This window comes from Electrophorus electricus, chromosome 14, assembly GCF_013358815.1.
Source record: "Electrophorus electricus isolate fEleEle1 chromosome 14, fEleEle1.pri, whole genome shotgun sequence".
Taxonomy (NCBI): domain Eukaryota; kingdom Metazoa; phylum Chordata; class Actinopteri; order Gymnotiformes; family Gymnotidae; genus Electrophorus; species Electrophorus electricus.
The window spans coordinates 12,117,586-12,133,242 of NC_049548.1; the positions used below are offsets into that span (position 1 = coordinate 12,117,586).

At 46.1% G+C, this 15,657-nt stretch overlaps 1 protein-coding gene across 1 annotated transcript; it reads left to right on the forward strand.

Annotated features, from left to right (window-relative positions):
* Positions 1 to 3,621: 3,621 nt before the first annotated feature.
* On the forward strand, positions 3,622 to 4,474 carry LOC118242418 (spidroin-2-like). Its single transcript, XM_035533557.1, has 2 exons — positions 3,622 to 3,901; positions 4,260 to 4,474. Exons 1-2 carry the CDS (start codon positions 3,622 to 3,624, stop codon positions 4,472 to 4,474), a joined length of 495 nt encoding a protein of 164 aa, XP_035389450.1.
* Positions 4,475 to 15,657: the final 11,183 nt, after the last annotated feature.

Genomic DNA, 15,657 nt, shown 5'->3' on the forward strand with positions numbered 1-15,657 from the left:
GCTGGAATAAATCAGGCGGTTCTTGAGCTGCAACGGAGACACTTCTGAATGGGTTTCAATCTTGGCTCGATACCAGAGGGCTGTGAAGGTAGCGCTTATAGAAGGTACTATAGGGCCCATACAGTAAGGCAGGCTCCAGCTTTCTACCACAGAGGAATGTTTAACTATGCCAGGTGAATACGTAACTAACGGGGCTTCGCTCTACGCAAACCTGAACTCAGAAGATGACAAAAGGAAGGTAACGAATGGCGTCAGGCATGAGTGATTGGGATCACGGCAGGACCCGGGAAGAGACAGCCGAGAGCCGTAAATCCACGTGCCCTTTCTGCAGGATCCCTCTGCTCTCCACACATCTCTGCGCACGGCTGATATTAATGCTGCTCCACGCTTCCCTTCTGCTAGCTTTTCTGCTCAAATATTCTCGCAGAGTTCATCAATAAGCCGTTGGCCTTAAACAATTCTCATGGCATTTTTTACCGCAATTAAGTCATCATTGTTTAGCCAAGGAGTGTGTGCGATATGTTTTCTTTCTGATTTGCTTTGAAGGGAGGGGTTGGGGAAACCAAAGCCCATATGATCCCTGCCTCACCCCCAGCCACCAATATTTTATTGGCAAGACACTGGGAGGTGAGTCTAATAGTCTTGCTAGTGTTGCTGGTGTTTGCGGGAGTTTGTGTGTGTGTGTCTGTGTGAGATGTGGAATGAGTGAGGTTGTCGAGAGAGGTGTATAAGTCTGTGTTTTAAAAGGACAGACTGAGCTTGGCTGCACAGGCAGAGTGATGCTGAAATCTCAGCGAGGAAGCAAACATCACTATCTGAGGTATGAAAAAAAGTGTGTGTGTGTGTCTGGGCATGCATGCATGTGTGTGTGAGAGAGATAAAACGAGCATAAAATTATTTAAATGTGTTAATTAGCCTTCTAGTTGGTAACACTAAGTAGCAAATATAAATGATTCTCCATAAAAATTAGACGTTAGTTCTGGCAAAGCGCACAACACACCAGTCAGCACACGTCAAACTCCTGTCACTGAGAGAGAGGCTCACAAGCTACCAGCAGCTAATGACAATTTCTCAGACCCACTAGGTCAAAAGTGCAGTAACAGGAAAAAAAGTTGTTAAATGAAAAATGAACTCAAAACACTAGAAATACCATATGTGTTCAATTGAACAGAGACTCTAAAGTCTGCTGTATGTTTTTACTAATATGGTCTAGTGCTCTTTACAAATTATATTTGTACAAGACCATACAGTCACTTATACTATAATAACTTCAACACCAAACATGAACAAACACACACTGCACAAAAATCAATATTACTGTGGTATAAACAAAACAAAAACATACAGTGTCTATATATATATATATATATATATATATATATATATATATATATATATATATATATATATATATATATATAATAACAGTCTTGTAGTCAGAGGTTTGGATATTGTGTGCTACTGTTTACAGCATATACTGCATTGAATGTGCCAGTTATATTTGGCTTTATTTTCTGTGAGCCATGCACACTCACTTACACACAGAATGCTTCTATTAACCAACACACATATAAAGTAAATGTATGAAAAAGGCAGGGGCAATTACACACAGTTAGTCGTTCCCCCACCCCCACCCCACCACCGAAACACACACACACACACACACACACACACAGAGCAACCATTAAGCCTTCAGTCAGGCACGTAAAGAGTCCTATATGGCTAACTGGTCTTCTGCCCTCTGTCAGCCTGTCCAGGTCAACTGTGAGTCACATTACTGTGCTCGGATTCTGCTTTTGCAGGCATGACCACAATACACTCTGGCTAAAAATCCATAATCAGTCCTGTTTCAGTGTGATTTAGGTACAGCTTTTCACAATACCACAACAAATGTGCTTTACAAAAGTCTTCATGATGAACAAGTGAATGTACAAGCTATAAGTTACCATGGCAAGGGACAACTTTCTAATGGAAAGGGGAAGATTTGATTCAGTGACTAAATCCTCAAACTGTTCTGTTTGAGGCTGTCACGTAATGATATTCCACAGAGAGTCGCTGTTTAAAAGACAAAACCTTGTGGTCATATGTGACAATGCCATTCTACTGAATAATTGTCTATATTTCAAATGAAACAAGTCATCTTCATCCTTTATTACACTTGGAGGGTGTGAGTGTGGTGGTACACGGGGGAAGCTGGGATGCATGCTGTGTGCTGCAGATGGACTCCTGCTATTGGCTGGTACATCAGAGAACAGAGAAGACATGCAAGACATCAGAGACGTGAGAAGACAGAGTAGAACGTGAGGACTCCACAACAAGAGGCAGGGGGGTAATCTGGTGCAGTTGGCTGGGTGTGTGTGTGTGTGTGTGTGTGTGTGTGTGTGTGCACGCATGGATCGGTGAAATGCAAACACATACATGGTGGGTTCTAATTAGCCTACCACATGACTAGCTACATCAGCTCAGATTTCGGGCCAAGCCAACAGATGGACAAACAGACTGTCACATCAGCAGCTCCAGAATATGCTACTGTTTAGTGACTCTCACGTTTGGTGACGTCAAAACTATAAAAGGTGAATTTGGAGTTGAAATTGGAGACAGAAAAGCTTGAAAGAATTTTTTTTATCTAATGTAACGTGAGAAAGGACCTCATTCGCATGTTAACTAAACTCTAAACTCTAAAATATGAGCTTTTGATGATTAAGCTAGGGTACAGCTGTTGTCAAGGAAACCTTGCTGACCTCACCTGGGATAAATAACAGTGAAGTGCATTTCAATTATGTTCACTTCAAAACATGCACTCAATGTAGTGAGTAAGGTGGTGCATCCTCTTACAGCTGGATCACTATGAATGCTTCAAGAACAGAAATAACTACCTCTCCAAGTTCCTTCCAACTCGCTCTAGAGAAAATATACATAGCTCTGTCATTACAGTGTCATTGGCACCACATAAGAATGAATATAATGTCATTTATAATGTGCCATTTCAGGACAAAATGTGTCAGAGTTACAAACCTCACCAAAATACGTTGGTTTTTCATGTCGCTGTTCTGACAGTACAGGAGGCATGACAGAGCACCGTTCTGAAGTCGTCACTCTTGCTCAGTTTCACTAGCAGCCACATTCACCGAGCTATGTCATATCCTCCTTATCATGTCACCCCCGACACGCCAGAAACCCGCCAAGCTGCAGAGCCATAGCGTGCTCTCATTTCCCCCGCACAGGGTTATGACATCACTTGTCACTTGACACAGTTATGCCAGCTCGACATCAAAGCTAACAAAAACAGTGTTTTTATGACAGCTGATGCCTGTTGGAATAAGCATTTACAAATGTTTATGAATTTTTCGCCGCTGTCATGACGGGCTGAAGCAGGTGTCTTGTAGCCTGCTAAACGGTAAAGAGTTACAGTGAAAACAGATCCCTGGACATTGTTGAACCTCTTAAGCCGTCTAGTAGAATCTGCAGAGACAACCACGGCGAGAAGGCTAAGAGTAGACCTCACGTGACACAAAGACAAAGAGGAAAAGAATGTCATGCAAACATTTATAGCGCGGGTTAATGACCAGGGTTACAGTAAGGTTCATACTAGGGTCTGTCTGACAACACAGGATGCAATTCATGGGTAGCGGAGGAGCCAACCCAGAGCACGGGTCGAGTAGTCCCCGCATGGCCACGTGGTGTGACTCAGACTCTAATCACATGACCATTCCCTCTCAGTCACTTTCAGGCCTGACGTTACATTATGCTCCACTGAGCCACACGTCTTTCTTCACCCTAGCCACTCAGCACGTGGGAACCATTGGACAGCAGCAAACAAAATGGGGATCGAAAGGTCTCTTCTCCCTCTGCACGTTCCCCAGGTCCGCGTCCTCTCAGACGAGCCCTGTGAGGTCTTCTGGTACCTGCAGCCATTTTTCCCTTAAGATGCGTTTAGTTTTAGTTTCAAAAACTGTGCAATGTTTCAATACGAAGTCCACAGAACACGGTGAGCTCACAGGTCTGGCAGGCTATTCTCACTTAAAAGCTGGACAAGTTCCTGTTAACGTTATATATGTCCTGGTGAAATGAAGCATGATCACATATGGAGGAGCTTACAGGCCCAGCCTTCTCCAAGACTGTAATTTCCAGAAACTTCCCTAAATCTAACAGATGGCGTTTTCTAATGTAGCTCATTCATGTTGTTTTTCTTGGAAAAGGCTGTGTGTGGTGAGGCGAGGTCAGTGGAGCACTGTATCAATGAATGTGTTCGTGCACAGGGGCCGGGGGCCAGGGGCCAGGGGCCGGGGGCCAGGGGCCGGGGGCCAGGGGCCAGGGGCCGGGGGCCAGGGGCCAGGGGCCAGGGGCCGGGGGCCAGGGGGCCGGGGGCCGGGGGCCGGGGGCCGGGGGCCGGGGGCCAGGGCTGAAACAGCAGGGCTGTGCAGAGAGGCAGGCGTGGCAGACCAACGGTAGCGCCTTTGCTGCCGGTGTGTGACTGTGACATCTGTAGTCGGCAGCCAAGCTCTGTCTGCAGTTTCTACTGAGAGAGAGACAGAGAGAGAGATAGACAGAGACGGAGAGCAAGAGAAGAACGGATAAGATGGCATCTTGGAAGAAAGACATTAGCTGTCCTGTTTACAAAAATAAGCCTGGCAGGGACACGGAAATGCCTCACGCAGGCGACAGAGACAGCAGCATGAGTAAGCAGAGTGTTGCGGGGAGACAGGGTGACGCTGGCAGCATTCAAAGCGGACCAGCACAGGAACATCAGAGGCCGAACAGTGACGTCATTGGGGATTGAAGGAATGAAGAACCAGACGCACTCAAACGGAATGTTTCAAAGTAAACGCGTGCATCAGAAGCAGATTATTATTTCACTCAGATGAGAGCCCTCTGGATAGCACAGGCCGGAGAGTAGAACCCCGCACGATCCTCAACCCCTCCATCCATGTGATGGGAGTTTCCACGTGGCGTTCAGTTAGTTTTTGCCAACGTGTTGCCAGGTGTTTCCGTTTTCATCCCCATCTCCGTATGTTGCCACCACCCCACCCTTGTTATCTCCCTTCCTCCCTTCACCTGTGCCTCACTGCATTACCAGTTACACTATGTATGAATTCCCTTTGCTTCTTCCTGTGGTCATCTGTTGTTGAGCCCTGCTCGCCAGAGGGTGCCGGACCTCCGGACGCTATGCCGAGGACACTCTGCTGGCGGGAGGCTTCACCTCCTCCGCGCCCCATGCCTAGGACAGCTCCTCCTCCAGCATCTCCTCCATTGAACACCACACCCCGCGGTGTGACCATCCCGCAGGCCGACGAGCCGGCTCCTGCTCGGCCTCCTGGTCTAGTCCATGTCGCAGTATCGGTGCTTGTATCCATCGCTGTTACCCCTGCCATCTCTAACTCTCCGTTTGCCTCCTCCCCATCCCTGTCTGCGTGCCAGTTCCCGTCCCGGTCTCTATCCACATCCCTGTGGTTCCACTCATGACCCAGCCTGTCTCCCGATCACACTGTCCGGTCCCCTGGTACGTCACACAGAAGAACCCCGAATCCTTCCAGCCAGTCCTGTGCAGTCTGCCATGCCGTCCCCGATGGCAGTATCAGTTCTGGTTCCTCGCCTGCCTGTCCCTGTCCAGGCCCTGGGGACTGCAATGTGGCACCATACCCATCCAGTTGGTGCGGCAGAAGCTGTGTGTTGGGGGAGTGTTGGGCGGGGAACTGTCACACTCCTTCGCCTGCCTGATGGCACCACGTGGAGTTCGGTTTGGCGTCTCCATCGTTAGCCACTTTCTCTGCTTCGTTTGTGTCTCCTTCTATTACCAATTCCAATATGTAGGAATTCCCTGTTTCTTCCTTTTGCTGTTTGTTGTTGAGACGATTTGGACAGTTGTGACCCCATTTTGACTTCCCTTTTTTGTAACCCATTTGTTTGCATTCTTCATTTGTACTGGTGTGTAGTATTTACATCTTTACTTTAGTTTTCATTAAACGTCTTTTGTTTTACTATTATCCTGACTAGTGCCTGCAACCTGACACGCGTTCGTCACACCGCACACTATGTAGCACTGAAAAATGGTAGTACTTAAAAGAAACAAGCTAATCTTGATCAAACCAATCTCTTAAAAAAACTGATGGAAATGTCTGCGCACAGTGTGTAGGTTAAAGGCATCAACACTGGGCATCTGAAATTTGAGTCTGAACACATTTCAAGTGTTAATTCCCCAATAAGTGTAGTGGTAGAGCTTCTGAACAGCTATATGAAGAATCTGTGCCTGTTAGTTTACTTGACCAGCAAACAAGAAAGCCCTTTATGGCAATGGCCTTCCATAAATGTCCCAACATAAAGGTTCCCCTGTCATAGCGCCAGCACACATGCTCTCAGTGCCATCTATCACCTTGTATAAGTGTACAATCAAGCACTGGATGATAAACACATGCCATAGATGCAGTACATCACTGTAATCCACCGCTGTCCTAAAGGCATCCGAACGCTCTCCAAGATCAGGGCTGAGATATCCCTCGGTTTACAGTACATTCACCCAAAACCAAAAGCAGCCAATATTCTGCATTTCTCCGTCTCCTTCCTTCAGCTCAGGGCTGCTTGTCCTCCCTTTTTAAAATAAAAGATCTCCCCGTGCGCCGGTGCCATCCCCCATCCCCCAGACCGTCCCCACCGGCCGCCTCGTCGGACTCTAATTCCATTCCCCCTCTGTAATGTCTCTCTCTCTGCAGCCTCCCCATTCCTGATGAATTCATTACTCGCTACGTCTCATTGGGGCTCGGCAATAAACTCACTGCGTCGCTGAGGGAGAATTGGAGGTAGAGAGAGAGAGAGAGAGGCAAAGGGGAGAAGAGGGAGAGAAAGAGAGAGATTAACAGAAAGAATATTTGACACATAAAGCTGGATGGCTACGACCTGTCATTAGCAGGATTATCCCTGTCATGATGAGACTTTAATCTACAACTGGCTCGAAGGATGTGACTCACTCCGACTACGGGTTTGGCCTACAAGAGTTCGGAGCTGCATTTTCAGAGCTACATGACAGTCTCCTCTATAGAAAGCACAGCAAAATCTCCCATTTGTCTCATGCGTGTGTTGATATGTTATAGGTGTCACGTACGGCACAAAGTGAACCAAAGCTGGGCGATAAACTGCACATTTTTCACACTTGTTGATTCCTCACAATACATGAGTGTGCGCGTACGTCAGTGCAGATGAGCATTCCTGGTGGTCACGAAGTCAGTCGGTTCTGTGTTTATGTTCAGTGACTTGTGTGTTTAGCTTTGAGCTGGGTTGGGAGGTCCTGGATGCGTTCATGTTCAGTAGGTTGTGTGTTTAGCTTTGAGCCGGGTTGGGAGGTCATGGATGTGTTTATGTTCAGTAGGTTGTGTGTTTAGCTTTGAGCCGGGTTGGGAGGTCATGGATGTGTTTATGTTCAGTAGGTTGTGTGTTTAGCTTTGAGCCGGGTTGGGAGGTCATGGATGTGTTTATGTTCAGTAGGTTGTGTGTTTAGATTTGAGCCGGGTTGGGAGGTCATGGATGTGTTTATGTTCAGTAGGTTGTGTGTTTAGCTTTGATCTGGGTTGGGAGGTCATGGATGCGTTCATGTTCAGTAGGTTGTGTGTTTAGCTTTGAGCTGGGTTGGGAGGTCATGGATGTGTTTATGTTCAGTAGGTTGTGTGTTTAGCTTTGAGCTGGGTTGGGAGGTCATGGATGTGTTTATGTTCAGTAGGTTGTGTGTTTAGCTTTGAGCTGGGTTGGGAGGTCATGGATGTGTTCATGTTCAGTAGGTTGTGTGTTTAGCTTTGAGCCGGGTTGGGAGGTCATGGATGTGTTTATGTTCAGTAGGTTGTGTGTTTAGCTTTGAGCCGGGTTGGGAGGTCATGGATGTGTTTATGTTGAGTAGGTTGTGTGTTTAGCTTTGAGCCGGGTTGGGAGGTCATGGATGTGTTTATGTTGAGTAGGTTGTGTGTTTAGCTTTGAGCTGGGTTGGGAGGTCATGGATGTGTTTATGTTGAGTAGGTTGTGTGTTTAGCTTTGAGCCGGGTTGGGAGGTCATGGATGTGTTTATGTTGAGTAGGTTGTGTGTTTAGCTTTGAGCTGGGTTGGGAGGTCATGGATGTGTTTATGTTCAGTAGGTTGTGTGTTTAGCTTTGAGCCGGGTTGGGAGGTCATGGATGTGTTTATGTTCAGTAGGTTGTGTGTTTAGCTTTGAGCCGGGTTGGGAGGTCATGGATGTGTTTATGTTGAGTAGGTTGTGTGTTTAGCTTTGAGCTGGGTTGGGAGGTGTGTTCATGTTTTCCCGTGTGTCACCATTGCAGGCTCATGCCATACGGAAGCGTCAAGCTGCCTCCCTGTTTCCCCAGCAACCAGAGCACACTGAAGCATGCTGTGGGGAAAAAGAACTCTCTGCTTCCCGCCGCTCCTTTTTTGCACTCTTTTCATGCTGTAACTGTGTCTTGTTTCAGGAAAACATGTGAAAAACACACACACAAAAAAACACACACATGCAAAAAAAAAACTCCAAACACACACACATACACAGCTAACAAGCATAAAGTGGCATGTGTATGCTGTTGCCTTTCGCAGCGCTGCCTTGGGAATCTGTAACTAGCCAGAGGAACCAGCCAAGAGCACTGAAACACATGAACTTTCCAAAGTAAGCGTCCCCTGGGCTAACACGTTACGATCCTAAAACATCGGAAATCCGTCAAACAGAGCACATGGAAAGCGCACCGTTACTATTATTATCATCCTCATAGCTTTGGCCCCGTTAAACAAAACCCCGTGCAATATCCTTCACGGAAAACCGAACCCTGTGAAGATAAGGCAATCAGGAAGGATGATAGTACCCAGGACTTGCTCGTCTTTTCAAAAACCTGAACTATGGGAAGGAATACGTTTCTGACTGGATAGAGAGGGAGGCGATCTCTGACTGGACAGAGAGGGAGGCGATCTCTGACTGGACAGAGAGGGAGGCGATCTCTGACTGGACAGAGAGGGAGGTGATCTCTGACTGGATAGAGAGGGAGGCGATCTCTGACTGGATAGAGAGGGAGGTGAGCTCTGACTGGACAGAGAGGGAGGCGATCTCTGACTGGATAGAGAGGGAGGCGATCTCTGACTGGATAGAGAGGGAGGCGATCTCTGACTGGACAGAGAGGGAGGCGATCTCTGACTGGACAGAGAGGGAGGTGATCTCTGACTGGATAGAGAGGGAGGCGATCTCTGACTGGATAGAGAGGGAGGCGAGCTCTGACTGGACAGAGAGGGAGGCGATCTCTGACTGGACAGAGAGGGAGGCGATCTCTGACTGGACAGAGAGGGAGGCGATCTCTGACTGGACAGAGAGGGAGGCGATCTCTGGCTGGACAGAGAGGGAGGCGAGCTCTGACTGGATAGAGTCATTTATTCATTGAAAAGGCAGCTCAGGTCTGGAGATGCAGGAGAATGAGAGAGAAAAAGGAGCAGGAGGGCTCAGGCACAGCTGAGAGGGAGGTGTACATCACGGCAGAGATTTACACAGGCACAGCAGAGAAAAGAGGGAAAGAACGCTACAACCACAAAACACCCCAAAACAACTCTGATGCTTTAAGCCGATTATGAGCCAAGTCAAAGACTGAACTGTGACTTACCCCTGCTAAAAGATAAGAAGGAGAATACATTGCCAAGCACCGATTAAACTGTAAAACCTCTGAGTAAAATTTAGCAAGGGGTTCTGTTATCAGGGAAAGATGAGCACTGTGGGGTTTTCTGAGGGCAAGCAGAGAGGAGTCATGGCTTTACGTCCACAGAGATGAAGAGGCCGTGTTTAGAGAATCAGAGATAAGGCTCTAAGCACCAAGGGCTTCCTTTGACTCCAACACCAAAGAGCAGTGTTAATGATAATTATGATAATGGTAAAGATAATTATGATAATTACTATAATCATTATACCCAGTTATGCAGGGCACAAGGCCCGAAGTAAGAGTAGAAGCCCTCTATTATGAATATGCCTGATGTTATCGACTAACTTCGACTAACTTGTCCTGAGCTAAGAGATCAAATTTCATACTGGCTGTAGAACCTATGCAGCTTTTAGGATTCATACTGGCTGTAGAACTGTAGAATTCACAGCTCTTTCGGTTGCTGATTGCTGACTGAGAGCATATCACCCTTTTATCACTGACATCTGGAAAATTTTCCCTGATCCTAAATTTACAGTGAGCAGGAGTCCATATGTCCACATGCAAGGACAAATCTGCCACCAAAAAGGGAAACAAGCACCCGGCAACACTGCCGGTTATCATCTGAATCTGAATAAACAAATCCCATCAGTTCCCAGGCAGCAACTGCAGGTGTTCGGCAAGCAAGCCAAGATCAAAACATCAGGATCGGGGAAGCTCCGGGGGCTACACACGTGTAACGCATGAGATGCCATACGAGGCGAAAGGAACGCCAGCCTGAGAACTGGACGCTCGGTCGTCGCTCGGAAGGCTCGTCAGCTGCGGTTTAAGTGAGGCAAACACGGAGGTGAGCTAGTCTGCGAGAGCAGTGCAAATGTAATCAGGCACTAAACAGTGTGAGTGGGCTGATGGCAGACTCCACCTGAGCAGAAGCTCCTCACCCTGCTCCTGGTTCAGTAACGGACAAAAGGCACCGAGCGAAAAGAGGATAGAAAATGCAGGATCAAACACTAGGGAGGAAAGAAGAGAGATGAAGAGAGCGCGAGAGAGAGCGCGAGACACACACACACACACACACACACACACACACACACACACACTCACACACACACAAAGAGCAGTGCCGGGAGCACACTGGGGCAGATTAGTGAGGTATATGGTGTTCACACAGATTTCATAAAGCTAATATCAAAGCAACAGCTGGAGGAAAAGACCAGGGAGAGGAACATGTCAGGACAGTGGTGTGTGTGTGTGTGTGTGTGTGTGTGTGTGTGTGTGTGTGTGTGTGTGTGTGTGTGTGTGTGTGTGTGTGTGTGTGTGTGTGTGTGTGTTTGGAAGTGCCACTAAAGGTTAAAAAGATTCACACATCTGTCATCCTTCTACCTCACTTGTGGGCTGGAATAGTTATTTCCAAGCGTGTGGTGCTACCTGCAGGGGAACATCTTTCATACAGCAGCTATCTGAGGCCTCCGCAAAAACGAAAACTGTTTTCTCCATCTTACTTATCTAAAGTATGTTGAAAAATGCTAAGCCCATCAAAGAGTATTGGTGCATAACACAATGAACATCCAGAGCAACTTCTCCTCTCCTTGAACTCTGGTAGCAGGGTAATCACTGCAGTTTCCACGGTTTTAAATAATTAAGGCCTTGTCCAGCACTCGTACTAAAATCTACATGTGCTTACACGTCCTCTCACCTTTTACACCCCCAGGCTATTCGTCATCCTACAATATTCATGATGCTGCACTGAACATTTTTTTTAAACCAATTAACATATTTACGTATATACTTGCTTTATTTCTTGAACGCAACTTCAGTTTGGGGTGACTTGTCAAGCAAATAGCCCGTGATCATAATAACTATTAAAGCTAACCTTTTCAGTAATCTTCATCATAATCTGGACATAAATTCAGACTTTTGACATGGTGTAGATAAAGATGTCTTGGATGTGCAGTGCATAATAGTGGAACACACAGAGTCATCTGTGCATATCTGTCAGCCCGTAAAACTGCCCTTTCCCGCGAGCCCACAGACATTTGAGATGTACATTAAGAAGATTAATGATCACCTCGGACAAGTGCGCGGTCCATTATAAAGAGCTACAAGGCGCACCCTATTTTTGTAAGCTTCTTGTGTGTTTGTTAAGTTTGAGCTGTGCAGCAGTCAGGTGTTTAAATCAGTGCATGGTCCCATGGTTCAGTGATGGCCCTTCTGCCAGGTGAATTACACCTGACCCAGGATCAGCATTCATGCCCGACCTAGCCGAGACACTGGCACCTCCTCCGCCTCCTCCCACGTCCACACGCACGATGGCGGCCCTCTCAGTCTACAGCACACTGACGAAGCAAACTGCATCGGTATGGCTTGATAAGAGTCACAGGGAAAGAAGAGAGAGCTTAGACCAGGCTTGGGCTTAACGATAGATAGCGACCAGCTCAGCAAAACAGAGCCCATAAAGCCTGTCAGAGAGAGAGAGAGAGAGAGAGAGAGAGAGAGCGAGAGAGAGAGAGAGAGAGAGAGAGAGAGAGAGAGAGAGAGCGAGAGAGAGAGAGAGAGAGCGAGAGAGAGAGAAAAAATAAAGGGTTGCAGAGATGGTATGGGGTTGGTTAAAAGCATTAAATATGAATGGTGGCTGATCCTAGTGTGCTTAACCAGGCCCTCTGCTGCTCTGTCATTCTCAAGGGCATGAACATGTGACTGTGCCTTGTACTCAGGGAGAAAGTCAATAAATAAAAGTGAAGAATGGAGGCTGGGAAGGGATCTGTGTGGAGAGGTGATTACATAGAGCATGTATTAAAGAACAGCACGCAGCTACTGGGAACGTGCGGGAGGGAAGACGTTTCAAGGGGAAAGCTGAACATGTAAATGCACAGTTTGAAGAACATTAGAAAATGGAAAATTGAATGGAGTGAGATTAGGAGCGGTCGAATGAGAGCACAGAACAAATTTAAATGGGAGTGTAAGAGCGGGAGAGAGAAATGGGGGAGGAACAGAGAGAGAGGGAGAGGGAGAGAGAAATAGAGGGGGGGAGAGAGAGAGAGAGAGAGAGAGAGAGAGAGAGAGAGAGAGCAATAGATATGCAGACAAAAAACAAGAGATTGCTTTGACTTTGTGTGTCACTTGCCCATGGATTCCCTGATCTGAAGCTCAATTCAGTCCGTTAGGTACGAGTAACTCAGAAATCACACATGCAAAGAAAGAGCACACAGAGATCTTTTGTTGCCCTGGTGATAAGTTCTGTGCTCCTGTGTGTGGGAGCAACATCTGTGCACATACATGACAGTGATAAGCATGCTAATAGGGTCAGCTACACAGAGAGGTGTACAGACTGTCTCAACTCTCTGATTGGCCGCTGCTGCAGACCAGCGAGTCATCTTTCAGGTAGGAAGACAGGCCGTTCACCTCTCTCTGATCTAACAGACACACCCTCGTATGTGAACTCACACACACACACACACACACACACACACACACACACACACACACACATCCCCACACCCACACACACATTCTCTCCCTAGGTGTAATACCATTAGAATGTCATTAGAGATGGAATGGCCACTGAGCTTCTGGCAGAGGGCAGGCCGATCTCATTTGAGGCATGCTAAGCACCTGACCTTATCCTCACGACCAGACACAGAAATGTCAAAGTCTTTAAAGCCACATTCTCAATATGATCATAGAACTGATGGCCTTCCTGAGAATGCAGTAAAACACAGAAACCCGCCTGAACCAGAGCACAAACCTTCAGCTGGCTAATGCAACTATCAAAAGCCTACACGGAAAGTGTAGATATTATGCAAAACTCGACTTATTGTCAATGTGGCAAAAGTCATAAAATCGTTATGTGAAATCAATTATTACATGCAAATGTATTCCATTTTTCAAAAAACTAAATCAGTAGTCAGTTTTCTCCTTAAATATTACCCACTTTTTGTAACTAATGTGAAGGGAGTCAAATCAGCAATATACGAGTTTAATATTCCAGTGAACATGCCTGATGGACAGGCTACTGTCAGGCTCACAGCTTGCTGTGTTACCCAGGAGCTGAACATATGGGTACAAGCAAGGAGAATAGAAACAGCTGTTATGATAGGTCACTGTGCTGGACTATAGTAAGGTTGTTATGAGTATGAAAATGAAAGTACAGGCTTGGTGACATACAGCCAGCTCCACAGAAGGCGGAAAATGGCAAAGTCATTTAGCTTAGCACTGACGTACCTCCAGGCCTTTCTGTAATGTCAGCCCATGTCCAGTAAAGCCTGTGCAAGCCTCAGCCAACAATGAGAACACTTCATGCAGGAAGAGAAGAAATTCTGTCAAAGTATTTTTGTATATTTACTGGACTTTGGAATTATATTCATAGGACAGCATGTATATGTACTTTATGTGCCCAGGAGAGTAGATTAGCCTAATTAGGAAGAAAACCCAGATTTCGTTTCCCTGGGGCTTTAAAAGACACCAGTGAAGTAATTCTCTCCAATTGCATGTCAGAATAGTCCATGCTCTGCTGGAACTAGCAGACGAGTTCTCAGTAATAACAGCAGTGAACAGGTAAAAACAATCCTGTCTTCCATAATGATAAATGAACAATCATCTCGACACATCAACCCATATAAATGCATACCTTAACAAGAAGAGCTCTCCATCAGGACTAGAATGCATATTGTGCAAATTACAAGATTTAGTTAAGATGTCTGCATCCTGTTTAATCTCCTGTGTAGTACAATAGTAGTTGTATGGAACTGCTCCTCTGGTGACCAGCCATTTTAGCTCTAGATGTGAAATAGTGATCATTTTTATTTGGACAGTAGCCAGTTCCTTTTCCAAGGACACGCCTGCCTCCAGGTGCCCTCCCCCACTATAGGCTCCGTTGCCCAGTTCGGCTATAGCAAAGATTCACAAAGGGTCTCGTGTGATATCTGGTCACTGTTCGGTGTTTGGGTTTTCTTGTCAAACTAAACATGTAAGGAAGATTCATATGATGGCTGCCTCTCTGTAGTCTGTGATTGTTGGCTGGAGAATAAACCAATTAAGCCCAAGAGTGGTTAGGCATGAGGACAGGCTGATGAAAAATGTCAGAGAAGATTAACGAAGGACTAATGCCAGAATACCTCTCAGGAAAAAGAAAAAAAAAAATTTTGAAAAAATGTTTATTCCTGGGTCCCACGTTAGTTTCATGCATAAAATTCCTTAGTGATATATATTACTGCATCTCTGCAAGGACCAGTGCAACTTATGATCTATAACAACCTGCTTTAAATGAAAAAATATGGGGAAAAAAAACAACTTTTTAAACAGTTTAAGTGATGCTCCTAAAAAATCTGGATTATGTAAATCAGGAGAGACATGAAGATGATTACTTCAGAAACTGTGGATTGAATATACTTGTATATAATTGAATTGAATCTAATTGTATACCCTCCATTTAATCTGATCCCGACACGAGAACTAACTACAGGTCATTTTCCACTGGTCAGGACTGTCACTCTCCTTCATCTGTTTGCCTGTAGTGCCAACAAACATGTAGTATTATTCTGCACTGAGCATACGACCATTGTTTTGTTAGACATACTTTTACTATAATAAAGATTACACAAGAACAAGTCATTTCATTTCCTTACTTGAGAAATCCTTGCAAAGCCTTTATTTCTCTGTGGCAATAGTTGTGTATAGTTGAAACGAAGGTGATGATCTCTACCTTTACAGTCTCATTTACAGTCTCATTCTGGGTTCGGACAGCCCCAAAGAGACAATGGAAAACAGGATGCTGGGCGTGAAGTCACAACACGAGCCCCAATCAGGGAGACCCCTGCACAGCTGACATCTCACGGGACATGCCAGCTGGAGCTGGTGCATCTGGTGAGACTTGGACTTGGCAATCTGGAGATTAGGCGTGAGGCATGTGTGGTGGACCTAAACAGCATCGAGATCCTGTATGAAAGTGCGCATACTGAAATGGTTTAGCTCAGACTGCTGTCAGATCACTGTGTGTCCGTATCACTGCAATATCATT

Coding starts and splice junctions, on each gene's coding strand:
- LOC118242418 (XM_035533557.1), top strand. CDS start 3,622: ATGGGTAGCGGAGGAGCCAACCCAGAGCACGGGTCGAGTAGTCCCCGC. Junction 3,902..4,259: donor GAGCCCTGTGAGGTCTTCTG/GTACCTGCAGCC, acceptor GTTCGTGCACAG/GGGCCGGGGGCCAGGGGCCA.